This window comes from Rhinichthys klamathensis, unplaced genomic scaffold (assembly GCF_029890125.1).
Source record: "Rhinichthys klamathensis goyatoka isolate OS25496 unplaced genomic scaffold, OSU_Roscu_1.1 h1tg000269l_1, whole genome shotgun sequence".
Taxonomy (NCBI): Eukaryota; Metazoa; Chordata; class Actinopteri; order Cypriniformes; family Leuciscidae; genus Rhinichthys; species Rhinichthys klamathensis.
Window position 1 is genome coordinate 2,686,621 of NW_026606789.1, and position 15,284 is coordinate 2,701,904.

The 15,284-nt window shown below is 45.9% G+C and overlaps 1 protein-coding gene across 11 annotated transcripts in view; it reads right to left on the reverse strand.

The window, feature by feature from the left end:
* rap1gapa (RAP1 GTPase activating protein a) overlaps positions 1-15,284 on the reverse strand; it is a 105,125-nt gene that overhangs the window by 17,839 nt on the left and 72,002 nt on the right. For all 11 annotated transcript variants that reach the window (XM_056268149.1, XM_056268141.1, XM_056268142.1 and 8 more), the window contains 9 exons: positions 14,713-14,760; positions 14,234-14,272; positions 13,924-14,109; positions 11,793-11,896; positions 9,288-9,366; positions 9,015-9,068; positions 8,711-8,794; positions 7,677-7,777; positions 1,526-1,655 (listed from right to left, as the gene is read on the reverse strand). In XM_056268149.1, coding sequence (XP_056124124.1) covers positions 1,526-1,655; positions 7,677-7,777; positions 8,711-8,794; positions 9,015-9,068; positions 9,288-9,366; positions 11,793-11,896; positions 13,924-14,109; positions 14,234-14,272; positions 14,713-14,760 — 825 coding nt within the window. The remainder of the gene's footprint in view (positions 1-1,525; positions 1,656-7,676; positions 7,778-8,710; positions 8,795-9,014; positions 9,069-9,287; positions 9,367-11,792; positions 11,897-13,923; positions 14,110-14,233; positions 14,273-14,712; positions 14,761-15,284) is intronic.

Genomic DNA, 15,284 nt, shown 5'->3' on the forward strand with positions numbered 1-15,284 from the left:
ACATTGTGCATAGCCTGTACATATTTTATACATGAATATATTGACAATGTAGCTCAACATTTCATACTTTAATGCGTAGGAATGAAATGAGCCAGCCCAAACATATTTGATGTGGTAAACAAAACCACAGTTGCGATGAGTGCCGTTAAATGCTCTTCGGGCTGACACCTCATGATAAATTCAATTCATTTTGAAGGTTGAATTTATGTGTCAATGAAACCATGTGCTGAAGTTGTTTTTCACAACATGTCACAACAGATGGCTGGCAAGGACAAACGCAGAGGTTGTTGCCGCTCATTTAAACATGAACATCAGTTCACCAACTTGATCTGCTGTCAACCTCCAATCACTGCAGAGTGTGTGCACACATGACAGCAAGAGAGAGAGAGAGAGAGAGAGAGAGAGAGAGAGAGAGAGAGAGGAGCTCGGTTCATGTGTTCTAAATGCAGAAGATTCCCTGAGGAGTAAGCTCTAAAAACACTCTTCCTCTGAGGGCGCAGCACTGCCAGTGAAGGTGCAGAATAAAGGTCACTTTGTGAGTCAACAATCATCTGCCAGCACATCAGCAGTGTGTTGCTGCAGGAAACAGCATCTGTCCCAGACAGTGCTAAGGAATGGATTTCACCCCTCCTGTCTATCCAGGTGGCTTATACCTATGTGGCTTGTTTTTTTATTTTATTTTACATCAGAATAGTATCTACAGAGACGGATCATTAGGGACAACTGATTATATTTTGTCATACTAACGTTTACAACATTTGTACTGATTGAAGGTTCTAAGAAAGGGATAATGTACATCCAGCCGGTTGTTAACTCAGAATAAACACCGGCAGGGTGATGATCAGGTCTTGAGATATTCTGAGATAACAACCGGCTGGATGTACATTATCCCGCTTATTACACGGCTACTTGCCACATAAGTAAATAATTAGACACGAAATATTGATCTGAGTCTAAATATTTTATTAGGTCTTTAAACGCAACGCTTCCGCGGAGAGAGCAGTTGCTAGCACGGCAAGTTCAAACTAGATGGATCCGGTACAGTCATACCACTTATTACACGGCATTTTGGGGATAAGAGATATACAGTATTGATTTGAGATGAAACTGTTTTAAAATCATACCTGTTTGTATCTTATAATTCAACAGTGTACAAAACAATTGTCGCAAAATGGCAGCAGCTGCATTTGTATGAAACAAGAGAGAGCCAGTCCATGATACTGGATGACATAATTAAATAACTGTACACAAAATATTGATTTGACTGAGTTTTAATATTTTATTAGCTCACCAAATGCAAAACTTGCATGAAAAAACTGTTCTTAGCAAGCGTATAGCGCTGCTGACTTCAGTAACCCGGATGAGCCTGTGTTATCTGTTTTCAGCGGTTGTTATCGAGGAATAACATACCGCTGGATGGCGCGATTGACCAATCAGAATCAAGTATTCCACAGAACCGTTTAATAATAACAAGGAAAGCACATGTGATATGAGTGAACCCACAGGATGGTGCGATGGTGAGTACCTGCTGTGTATCGCCCTCTGTGTAAGGCAGCTTAGTTGACACATGGAACATGATCTCCTTGTTGTGGAAATTGTGGTACACAGACTCAGAGCCTGTCTGTCCATGTGTCACGTCCAACCCTCCACGAAACCTAGAAGGAAACATATAAAGAGGTTTTGCAGACAAGACATGAATTTTAGCATTAGCATTAAACATCACATCCAAGATTTAGTATCCTTTATAATAGGGATATACTGTATACATAAAGGTTATACAAAAGAACACTCATGGACGAACTCACTAAATGGTATTTTATGGCAATATATGGAGGAGCCAAATTAAATTAAATTAAGGAATAAATTATATGAAGGATAAACGATAGAGAAAACGTCTCGGTTACTGATGTAACCCTCGTTCCCCGAAGGAGGGAACGGGAGACGTGACGTCGACGTGACGACGTTAGGGGATCACTTCAGGGAGCCCTATCAACTTCGAGTATCTAAGAACAAGCCAATGAACGTTGGCGTGCGTGAACGCGTCACGAGCCCCCGCCCCGCAGCGCGGGTATAAAACAGAAGCGGGCGCGAGCACCCACCGTTTTTCACTGAGGAGCCGAGTTTAATGACGGCCGTACAGCGATGGTCAGCAACTGTGGCGGCGGGACGTCACGTCTCCCGTTCCCTCCTTCGGGGAACGAGGGTTACATCAGTAACCGAGACGTTCCCCTTCAGTCGCTCACGTTCGACGTGACGACGTTAGGGGATCCCATGGAAAACGCCATCGGTTGCTGCCACATCCAGTCCCCTACGCAAGACTCTCAGACCCCCAATGCTGGGGCGGAAGACCTGCGTAGAGGGAGAACCTGCTGTTCCACATACCCACGCAGTGAACTCTTGAATAACACTGGGAAGCGTGCCTCTCCAGGGGAGAGGGACGCTGCGGAGCCACATCCTGCCCGAAGGGAGGTACCATGTGGAGAATACACATATGGACTGGCCGGTTGGGGCAGTGCAACATATGGAATGTCACTGGGGTGGCTCCACCTAAGGAGGGGGAGGCTACACCAGACAGTGACAGCAGAGCGAGCTCTGCCAAGGGAAAGACACGGGCTCACCGCAGGGAGCTGATCGTGGAAAAATACTCATATGGGATCGCCGCAGGGATTACACATACGGAACCCAGCCTAGCACAAGTTACACAAGCATACGAGCACTAGGCCTGGCGTCGGACGCTCCGCAACGTCCAACTGCCGAAGGGGTGTGGAGGAACTCACAGGGTTCACCTGGGTGGGGAACTCGACTGGAGCAAAAGAGCGCACGTATCCGCTCCGTAGAGGGGAGTGGCGCAGCAAGCCGACACTAGAGCGGGAACTTCGGTGTTACCGGCTGGTTGAAGCGAGCACACAGGAAGAAACTCAACACGTAGGCTATAGAACCTAGCGAACGTGTTAGGTGTTGCCCAACCCGCAGCTCTACAGATATCTGTCAGCGAGGCGCCGTGTGCTAGCGCCCAAGAAGAAGCGACACTCCTAGTGGAGTGGGCTCTCAACCCGGGCGGGCAAGGCACGCCTTGGGCTTCGTAAGCCAAGGCGATGGCATCCACTATCCAGTGGGCCATCCTATGCTTGGAGACAGCCTTTCCCTTCTGCTGGCCTCCGTAACAGACGAAGAGCTGGTCTGAGGTCCTGAGGCTTTGCGTTCTGTCCACGTACAAACGCAGAGCGCGGACGGGACAGAGAAAAGCCAGGGCTGGGTCTGCCTCCTCCAAAGGCAGCGCTTGCAGGTTCACCACCTGGTCCCGGAAGGGAGTGGTAGGAACCTTGGGTGGTAGGAACGTATCCGGGCCGGGGTCTCAGGATCACGTGAGAGTTATACGGGCCGAATTCTAGGCACGATTCGTCGACCGAAGAAGCATGTAGGTCCCCTACCCTCTTGATAGAGGCCAATGCAACCCGGAGAACTGTCTTACAGGACAAGATTTTTAACTCAGCTGATTGCAGAGGCTCAAAGGGTGGTCTCTGGAGTGCCGAAAGGACCAGAGACAAATCCCAAGAGGGTATAGAGAGTGGGCGAGAAGGATTCAGTCTCCTCGCTCCCCTCAGGAACCTAACGATCAGGTCATGCTTCCCCAAGGACTTACCATCAACAGCATCGTGATGTGCGGCAATAGCGGCAACGTACACTTTAAGGGTGGAGGGAGACAGCCTTCGCTCCAACCCATCTTGCAGGAAGGAAAGCACGGCTCTGATCGAGCATGATCGGGGGTTCTCCTCGTGAGAAGAACACCATTCAACGAATAGGTTCCACCTAATGCATAGAGGCGCCTCGTAGAGGGGGCTCTAGTGGAAGTGATGGTGTCAACTACCGCTGGGGGTAGGTCACCTAGAACCTCCGCGTCCCGTCCAGGAACCAGACATGGAGCTTCCAGAGGTCTGGACGCGGGTGCCACAGGGTGCCCCGTCTCTGAGAGAGCAGGTCCTCTCTCAGAGGGATGGGCCAGGGAGGGGCTGTCACAGTGTTGGAGCGGTCTCATATGAAGCAATCCGAGCGGCGTTACCGCGGCTGCAGATGCCATATGCCCCAGGAGCCTCTGAAACAGTTTCAGTGGTGCCGCTGTTCTGCGTCTGAGCGTACTGACGCAGTTCAACACTGACTGGACGCGGGCCTCGGTGAGACGCGCTGTCATGTTGATCGAGTCCAAGTCCATACCGAGAAAAGAGATCCTCTGCCCGGGGGTGAGTTTGCTCTTCTCCCAGTTGACCCGAAGCCCTAGGTGGCTGAGGTGACTGAGCACCAAATCCCTGTGTTCGCACAACTGCTCTCTCGACTGGGCGAGAATAAGCCAGTCGTTGAGATAGTTGAGAATGCGAACACCACGCTCGCACATGGGAGCAATGGCCGCCTCCGCAACTTTCGTGAAGACGCGGGGCGACAGGGCCAGCCCGAAGGGTAAGACTTTGTACTGATATGCCCGTCCCTCGAACACAAAGCGAAGAAACGGTCTGTGTCGAGGGAGAATCGAGACATGAAAGTACGCGTCCTTCAGGTCGATCGCTGCAAACCAATCTTGGGGACGGATGCATTTGAAAATGCGTTTCTGCGTAAGCATCTTGAATGGTAGCCTGTGAAGGGACCGATTCAGGACGCGCAGGTCCAAGATTGGCCATAACCCACCTCCTTTCTTGGGTACAATGAAGTACGGGCTGTAGAAGCCGGTCTTCATATCGGCTGGAGGGACCGCAATAGGAGTAGGACTGCAATCTCCGCTCTGAGAACAGGGGCACTGTCCGCCAGAACACGGGTGAACAGGATGCCCCTGAAAACAGGGGGGCGCCGGGCGAACTGAATCGCATAGCCGAGTCTGACAGTACGGATGAGCCAGCGAGACGGACTGGGAAGCGTTAGCCAAGCTCCCAGAGACCGAGCAAGCGGGACCAACGGCACCACAGACGTACCCGGAGTGGGGCAGCGTGACGGAATGCAGGGACCCGACTCGGGCGGCATAGCGGCCCGGAGTGGGGTCTGAACGTGTGGTGCAAGACGTACCTGCTTCCGCCGGAGGGCAGAGTGAGTGTGCGGAGGCGACAGTGCGTCCAGGACACAGCCACTGCTGCCCGCTGGCGATGGAAGAGGGGCTCGGGAGTGACAAGGCATAGCGTCGTCGACTGCCAAGCGCGCCCTCTTAAGGCCCAGAGGTTTCAGAAATTGCTCTTTCTTTGACAAGGTGGGTACCACTGACCCGTGGGTCAGTGGCGGAACAAAAAGAAAAGGAAACAAAGGATTCTCCACCCGGCCCTCCACCGGGGGAAGGAGTGGCACGTCCGCCATCTCCTGAAGAGCAACTTGATCCACCTCTGGGCCGCCCGTCTCAGGGATGTTTACACCGGCGCTTGCCTCCTGGCTTGGCAGCGGCCTGGATGGGCGGGGTCGACTTCCTGCGGCTTGCTCCACGCTGAGGCCTGGATGATGGCTGCTGCTGGGGCTTAGCGGGTGGGAGCAGCAGCGGTCCGCCGGGGCAGGATGTGTCGGATGGCCTCCGTCTGCTTCTGTGCGGCCGAGAACTGCTGGGCAAAGCTCTCGACCGCGTCGCCGAACAACCCAACCTGGGAGAGAGGGGCATCCAGGAACCGGTACTTATCGGTGTCCCTCATGTCCGCCAGGTTGAGCCAAAGGTGGGGCTCCTGGACCACCAAGGTGGACATCGCCTGACCGACTGAACGTGCGGTTTCCTTCGTCGCCTGGAGGGCGAGGTCGGTTGCCACACGGAGCTCCCGGAGGAGCTCTGGGTCAGAACCACCCTCGTTCATGTCCATGAGCGCCTGGGCCTGGTGGACCTGCAAGAGCGCCATGGCATGAAGAGCGGAAGCAGCCTGTCCACAGGCCTTGTAAGCCCTCGCCGTTAGACCGGACGAGAACTTACAGGCCTTGGACGGGAGGCGTGGGTCACCCCGCCAGGAGGAGGCGGATGCCGGACACAACTGCATCGCGACAGCCCGCTCCACTGGGGGGATCCCCACATACCCCTTAGCTGCCCCGCCGTCGAGGGTGGCGAGGGGAGAGGAGCCACTAGGACGGCTTCGGGCACTATACGGTGCCTTCCACGTCCTAGAAAGCTCCTCATGCACCTCCGGAAAGAAAGGTACCGGGGCGGCGCACTGAGAACCAGCACGGCCCGCCCCGAGAAACCAATCGTCCAGCCGAGAAGGTTCGGGACGTGGTGGAGGATTCCACGCAAGCCCGACCTTCTCGGCGGCCCGGGAGAGCATAGCGGCCCATTCTGGATCCGGCTCGGACAACGCTACACACCCCGAAGGGGGCAACGCAGCCGAGTCGTCATCTCCAGATGACCACTCCCCCTCCGATGCTGCGATCGACATCTGATCGTCAGCTGGTGCCCCAAAGGAAACGACTGGTCGTTCCGGAGAAGGACCGAGCCGTTCGCCAAGGGGCGCCGATGGCAACAGCACATGAGAGGCGTGAGGGGCCCGCGGAGATTGCCTCGGCGGGGAAGCCCTCACGGTAATCCTCAGATCACCCTGGTCATGCGCCGAAGTAGGCCTATTCTGCGGGGCAGAATAAGCACTAGATCGGGGCATAGGCGAGGGGACTGCACCTCCCTTGAGGTAAGCGAGTCTCGATCTAAGTGCTGTGATAGTCATATTCCCGCAATGGGAACATGAGCTATCCACAAAAGCTGCTTCAGCGTGCCGAACGCCCAAACACGAGATGCAGCTATTGTGGCCATCTGCTGATGCCAGGGAACGACTGCATCCAGAAACGCACAAGCGGAATGAGATCTTGAAAAAGACGCTGGGTCCGCTTGTGTTGCTCTTTTAGTAAAATAAAAAAAGGAAATTGCTCTCACAGTGCTCAGGCGCCCAGGGGTAGCCACTGTGTGGACACACACACACACACACACACACACACACACAAACAATAGTGCTGTGAGAACAGCAGTTGAGAGCTGCACTGCTCGCGGCCACCGCTGATCGCGCCGTCACACCAACACTGGAACAGAGAGATCTTCCTTGAATTCTTCAAAGGCGTTGAATCTTTAGACATCAGTCACAGGAAACTCGCGCTCCGAAATGAAAGACGGTGGGTGCTCGCGCCCGCTTCCTGTTTTATACCCGCGCTGTGGCTTGTTCTTAGATACTCGAAGTTGATAGGGCTCCCTGAAGTGATCCCCTAACGTCGTCACGTCGACGTCACGTCGAACGTGAGCGACTGAAGGGGAACTACTGGTTTTTGATATGTCTATTTATTTGTCAATTTTGAAAGATTTATATTATTGTATTATTTGTTGTTAAATTTCAGTATATATATATATTTTTTAATTAAATTAGAAAATGTTTACCATTTAAAAGTGATTAATTTGCATTTTAATTGTAATTAATAAATAATAATTAATACATTTATTTATTTATTATTTATTATTATTAAAATTGCATTATTTTATTTAGTTCTTTACAGGGTCAAGCAAGTGCAAATAAACAACTCTAAAAGCAAGTGTAATTCATTCTTAGTGAAATGTCTCCTCAGATGCGCACTTTCAACTCCAACATCCAAAGCTTCTATTTTAATTAATGCATGAAGTTATTTCATCTAGTGCGTCTACATTTCTCTCGTGCCGTACTGAGAGAGAGTAAGAGCGTTCTGTTTATAAGTGTTACCCTTTGAAGTCATGGAGCTCGATTTTCTGTCCCAGAAACTCTAAAAACTCCACCAAAGCAGGACCCTCCTCGTTATTCCCAAACAACTCCTCCTCTGAGGTCTACACAGATAAAAACACATAATGCTGATAAGATTCAAGCAAACATTTGTACACCCACCAGGCACAATAGATGGTTCTGTTGAGGTCTATGCAACAAAGAAGCTTCATGCATTATCATAACTTCGATTACAGAACAAAATAACAAAGTAATTCAGCCTTTCAGATATCCCAAATCACAATAGCAAGACCACGTAATGTTACAGCACAAAGCCTGACATTCAACAAAACCCAAATGAATTGAACCCACAAACAAAAAAGCAAGAACATCTTGATGAGGACAAAGCAAACTCTAAAATTAGCAAACCTAAATGGCTCATCATGGGTCAATTAGCTTGATGCAAATGCTAATTGTTCCTCTGAATAAACATAGTCTCCCATTTAGAGTCAAAGAAGGGCAAGCGGAAGATTTGAGGGCTGATCCATAAGGTGCATTTCGAACAAGAGCACGTCCCATCAAAGGCCTTGGTGTTCTTGCTGCACACTGGAAAGGTTGAGTATGTAAACACATCGATCTGTGAGATGAAGAGGCTGTTCAGGCCTCCGCTCTCATGCTAATACGCTAAGGGTGTTGCTGGCAAGCCTCCTCGAAGAACCTCTTAAGTACCTCTCGCTCTCTCTCGGCTCCTCTCTGCGGCCTTAAAGGTCAATGACTGTCCTAATGTAATCAAAGCTCTTCTCTGGGAACAATAGCCTTATGATTTTAATACAAGACAAATGAAGACAATGGTTTGATTGTTGTCTAAGCAGAGGAGCCATTGTGAGGTCGAGAGGAGGAAGGACTACTTTGTTAGATTTTTTATTCAAAACGTCGATTTTCAAAGGTGGTGTTCTAAATAAAGATGAATTATGAAGGTGAGTTACAGCAACAATTAATCTCTGTGCATCTGCTAAATGACAGGAGCAAACGGAGATAAGGCTTCCCATGCGACTCACCTGTCCAAACTTCTGATAAATGACTCCGAACTTGAAGTTGTTGCTTATGACGTGTTCGTCGAATGTGACAATGAGTCTGGAGGCCTGCGGGAGGGGTAGATGACTTAAATAAGTGTCCTTTAGGTACCGCTCTGTCAACACTGCAAACCCTTGAGAGACGCAGAGCAACCATTCTGCTGAAACTAGCGTATTTCCCAATGCCACATTTAAATTAACCAGAACAAATGATCCGGGATCATGCATTGGTGTATAAAGCTTATCACTATGATGCAGATGGGTCATACAAAGATGTAGGGTTGCGTACCTTTGGGTAAAGCACTGGGAAAAAGCGGTCCACGTTCACCTCTTCACAGACGAGCTGATAATAACGAAAAGACAAAGCACATATTGATTCTCCTCATTCTCATTTGATCTTGTAAAAATGAACACTATGGTCATCTGTCCAGGCAGGACAGAACAGGCTCATGGGGGAGTGAGACAATCAGTCATGTCACTCAGAGAGAAGTGTGATGAATTGGAGGGCATGAAAACAACCGTGCTGACCCCTTCACCCCCTCCTCGCATGATTCACTCTCACCTTGGCCATCTGGACAATGTTGGGGAATTCGGTTAGACAAGATATTGGAATCACATCGTGATACGTTTTCATTTTTGTTCTGTAAAAAAAAAGAAAGGCAACATAAGAGTAAAGTTAAACACTGCAATACAAACACACACATTTTATATATACAGTTTTCAATTGTAGTCTTTAAATAACAATATAATAAAGTAAGTGGAATGTAGTGTTGTCAAAAATATTGATTATTTTTATACTGAAATAGCCTATCTGAAACGCTTCCAATACTAATTTTCCACAGAATAGATAACAGATACCAGCTGCGCTTTCTGGCTCTCTCGTGAATCTCTCCGACAGCGAGTCGACACACAAACCCGCCTCCCCTCACTCACATTTTTCATTTGCTCCGGATGAATCGCCGTGTGGTTGTGCGTATTTTACTCATTACCGCAAATTGTGTGCTCACACCCAAAGTGCGAGCACGTAAAGCAGCCTCTCAGTAGTAAATTGAGTTCTTTTTCGCTGCTTATTGTGCTTAAACAGTCAGATACACACAAAATAATGTCAAAATGCAGGTCTTGGCAAGTATTCACGTAAACACAGTCAGTTATGTTTTAAGTGAATGTAAACAGTTGAGAAAGAAAATGTGTGTGTAACACTATAATGGATCAGTGCGTCAGGTCTTAAAGTGACAGCTGCCTAATATACGTGCTGGCAAATTATGAGATAATATTAAAAATATCTATATGGCAGTTTTTCCCCATGGTATTGATGCCAAACTTGTGGACTGTAGTAACTTTGGAAAACCACTAGCCACAGTGGCTGGTGAGAAAAAAAGTTAATGCCAGGCCCTGTATATATATATTTATAAAACGGTTAGTTCCAATCCTTGATTCTGATTGGTCAATATCTGTGTTTTATTCACGATAAAACACGGCAATGACCGCTCCACCCAATGGTTCTATGTATCACTACACAACACCCCTAGCAACCACTCTTAGCAACTTAAACATATGTTTGATCTCATTGATAGCCTATTGTTCATTGAAGCTAGAGTAGAGTATTGTTTGTGAGAGATCGGGTAAGCGAGTGTACCTGCACTGACAGTAGACATTGCATTTTCCTTCAGGTCAGTACATTCATAATAAAAAAATCTGTTTAAATGTCCGCTGCGATATCTTGTCCTTTTAACAGTTATGGGGTTTTCCTGTGCCCTAGTCATTTGTCAGTTGCGTCTTGCTTTTCCGTGTTCACAAGTTTGAGTCCTTTCAATGTAAAAGTCTTCACTACTGACTGACTCACTCATAAAGATAGTTTTTGCCACAATCTAATGGCGAAACAATGTAGCTTATGTTGCTGTTTACGGTCAGGGACTATTTTTTCCAGCGGAAGGAAGGCTTTTAGTGATTTTACTTCATTAAAGTTGCATAGATACATATTTTTCGGCTTTAATATTTGTATTGTGTGGTAACCGTTTTATAAAAGCAATAAGGTACTCAAGGCTAGTGCTGAATCGTGAATAAATCATGGCTGAAGGGGTTGCAGGCACTCTGCGAAGCCTCTCATACCTTATTGCTTATGCTTATATATATATAAACAGTCAAACCAAAATGTATTCATACACCTTGCTATCTTAACTTACATAAATGAACTATAGTGTCCTGCACCCACAAGTAAAAAAAATATATCAAAAACTATATATGGTGTCTGAATAATTTATGTATATTTACTTTTCTTACCACACTGACAACAAATAGTTTTAGGCATAAATAGCAAAACTTAAATGTAAAAAGACTAAATCCTGAGTAAAATCAAATTTTGCATAAAATAACACATTTTCATGTATATATCATTTATTAATTAAATTAATTAAATATATATATATATATATATATATATATATATATATATTCACCCCATTAACAAATAGTTTGTTCTTGTATTAGGCATGAAATAAAGCAATATTTTGTGAGGTTTATAAAGCAAGAAAAAAACTATTTCTTGTTTTCCCTGGCAGTTCAAAAACACAGCTTCTAATGATATTAAAGCAAAACGCAGCCCAGACCTACAACAGTAACACTTATTAACCACCAAACTCAGTGTCATTGAGGCATCATTAAATGTGTCACATGGATTTGATAACAAGAACATCCTGCTGCCATCCCTCAACCCACACACATTGGCCTATATTGTCCATCTGGTGCCTAATGCGGAAATGAGGGTGGCGTGTACATTTGGCCTGTTTAATCTGCGAGAAAAGAGGTTTTATTGTGGGTCCCAGGAAACATTCACAGTTGTTGTCAAGGAATAGATATCAGTGTGTTCTTTTTAATGTCCACAGTAAAAGCCAAAGTTCAAAACAAAGTAGTGGAACTGTGCCAGATACTAAGCCCTTCATTAGCCCCCCTCATCCACACAATAAAGACATTTGGCAGGACATGAGGCCAGGAGAAAAGTGAGTGATTTGAGGGACGGGATATGCTATCTAGAATGGAGAACAAAAAAGCGGAAAGGAAAAGGTCATACCTGAGCATGAGACGGAGATGCTCTTGGTCCCCGATAACATCATATTTCATGGAGAACACCAGGTGGCCCAGGGCACTGTCCACTGTATAATAATTAAAGTGTTCCTAATGAAGGAGCAGAAGGTGAAGCTGTGAGCGTTCATTCTTCTTCACACTTGCAAACTCATCTCAGTTTTTAGTCTCAACACTCCCCCACAAACCTAAGGGCTAACCGACCACTTCTTTATGCACATTAGTCTAATTTATAATGGATATTAGATGTGAATACATTAAGCCCATTGAAGCTAAACCTAATAAATCTTCATTATGTCTGGCTGCTGCGGTGTCACATTGGTCTATGTAATTAGGTTACATTTGCTAACAATTATATCATTGAAACTTATTCAAATGATAGATGAGAGTAGTTCCATTCTGAATGTTTAGCTTTTTCAATGCATTTTCGACAATGATTTTCGACGAGTTGTGTGATGAAAAAACTGAATCTTGAAGCTAATAATCTTGACTTCCAGTGGATTGCTGTGGCCGAATCATTGAGTCGAGTCATTAAGTTGAATTTGAGAACCTAAACAGTCCGTGAATGAATCATTCAGATCAGTTTTGTGAACTGGATTAACTCGTTCACTGAAAAGATCTGACTGAATATTTTTTCTGTGAATTGGAAATTGGTCCTTTTTTAACTCTCAGGGCCCTATTTTAACGATCTGAAACGCAAGTGTCAAAGCGCAAAGCGCAAGTAACTTTGTGGGCGTATCCCGGCGCTGTTGCTATTTTCCCGGCGGGATAAATGACTCTTGCGCCTGGCGCAAATCTAAAAGGGGTTGGTCTGAAGTAGCTTCATTATTCATAGGTGTGGTTTGGGCGTAACGTGAAATAAACCAATCAGAGCGTCATCTCACATTCCCTTTAAGAGCAGGTGCGCATGTTGCATGGCGGATTGCTATTATAACGGCGGTTATAAGCGGTTCACAGCCGAGGAGACCGACGTTCTTGTCAGGACCGTGAAAGACAGAGAAGTGACGTTGTATGGGGATGGGAGAAACCCACCCGAATCTGCGTCGGTTAAACAGGCGTGGGAGGAAAAAAACTAAATTTTTTACATCTTCATGGACACCACAATGATTTCCCTCATGTGTTAATATTTTTCCTTGTTATAATGTATGATTTTCAAAAATAAAAACTGCTGCATCTGCGTTGATGAGAGAATCAAAGTGTATGCGCGTTGTGCACCCGCTACATTATGCCTTAAAATAGCATTATGAACAACGCGCCACTGACTTTAGACTAGGTTTTTTCTGGTCAGTGGCGCAATTGTTTTATAGAACAGCAAAATAGCATGAGGGAAAGTTTGCGCCGGAAGACGCCTCCTCTTTGCGCTGAACCGCCCCGGGGAGCACAAGTGTATTTCTTAGTTAACCGACGTGTGTCTGTGGAGGGAAAAGTCCGCTTTGCGTGGGTGCAAAATAGGAATGATACATGCGTCAGTGTACAAAGTCATTTGCGCCGGGTGCAAGATAGAGCCCTAAGGGTGTTCAAACTTGAAGTTCAGTTCTCTTGATTTCTTTTGGTCTGGACCAAAAATTTTGTATTCATTACAGCCGAACCGCACCAACGTTCGCTTGGAAGCAGACCAATACTCCCTGATAAGGGGGTCTCGTTCCGCTCGTTTGGTGCGCGCCAGGGTTCGGATGGCAGCTTTCACATTTATTCAAATGAGCCGTACTAACAGAGCAATCACACTAGAGTTTCTTTTAATCAAACCAAAACTGCCAAGTGTAAACACACCCTCAAAAACATGCCGAGTAGAGCTAGGGCAGAATGGCAGTTAAAAATGACTTATATTAATAATGATACATTTTTGTCTGTTCCTCTCACAAAGCTATCAAATGTCTTTAGTGAAAACTTATAGTGCCTGAAACATATAGTGCATATGGAAATATAATACATGTATGGACCATTTTATGACAGTTTTACGGTGATATTTTTTGCATTTTTATTTTAATTAGAAAATTCACTTCTTGTGTTCCATGCAAGAAAGAAAGTCATACAGTTTTCTAATGACATGAAGGTGAGTAAATGATGACATGATTAACCACTTTTGGCTGAACTATTACTTTGTTTAAACAAATCCTTACTTTGCCCAGAAAATGTTTCCTGTAGATCTTAGCTGTGTTGTTGCACTCCAGTTTGAAACGTGAGGTGGGAGACAGGAGCTGCTCCGGGTCAATCCCATTGCTCAGCTTGTGATTGGTCCCTTCAATCCAATAACCCCCAAACTGGGGCAGCAGAATCAAGGGAAATGGACTCTGTCTGCCGAGAACCTGACAGAGACAGCAAAGAAAAACAATTACGTTGACAGTCAATCGTGCAAGCCCACAGTAAATTCCACTGAGATATCGACTGCAGTAACAATTTCTGTCAGCTGTTTATTTTGAACTGGTTTACCTCATGAACGCTGGGGTAAGGAATGTAGTCTTCCTCAGTCTGTAACAAAATGATGTTCAAAACATGAATTATGCAGTGGATTCATTTGGTTGCAACAGACCGTTTTTAAACTCCAATGACCCGAGGAGCAAAAACCACACTGCTTGCTCATCTGCTGGTTTATTTAAGAGAACTAACTCACTAACTGTACATGGTACAATCGGTTTGATTCTTTACAGGCAATGAGGCCTCAGGCCAGAGAATATTGCTCAGCACCAGCTAATCTTATTTGATTGCAGTTCCATTAGTGCAAGGGAAAGTGGGCTACGGATGTCTTTGAAAACTAGATGCACCAGCTTGACTGATAACCAGCTCTTCTATTTGAAGCCGTCTGCCCGCAGATAAAACAGCAGCCCGTGGCCCTCAGACAATACGTGTTTTGTATTATTGTGAGTGTGCGTGTGTACAGGGACAAAAGAGAGCCGGTGAGGTGAACATACTTTGAGAGGAGGAGGAAGAGTGCTTCGTTGCTCATCCATTCTGTTGCTCTGAAAGATAAAAAGAAAGAATCTGTGAGCCCTATAGCAGGCCTGTGAGCTCACGTGTGAAAGCAAAAATAACACTTTGGTTAGATCTACTCAGGAAGAGGAATCTGATTATACTTTTAAAAAAGAAAAGGAAATAACAGTTTACAAATGACAAGAATATACATCTTAAGAAAGACACAATGGGAATATCATTCCTAGGAGCAATTCACTTTTATGCATGGTATTTGGAATTTAAATTAATATAATGGTTGCACTATTTTACAGTACGTGCACCAACATGTACTTACAGGATATTCACCTAAAACAGTACTTGGTAATATAAGGTAACTACATGGGTTAAGGTTAGGTTCAGGGTAAGTACCTAGTTATTACAATTACTATAATAAGTACATAGTATGTACATGGGGAACAGGATTGTAAAATAAAGGGTAAAATAAAGCAATTAGCGGAACAATGCAATCTTAGCAAATTCCCTTTTAGCAAAAATTTAAAAAATACTAATTAATGTAATTATTGTAATGTAA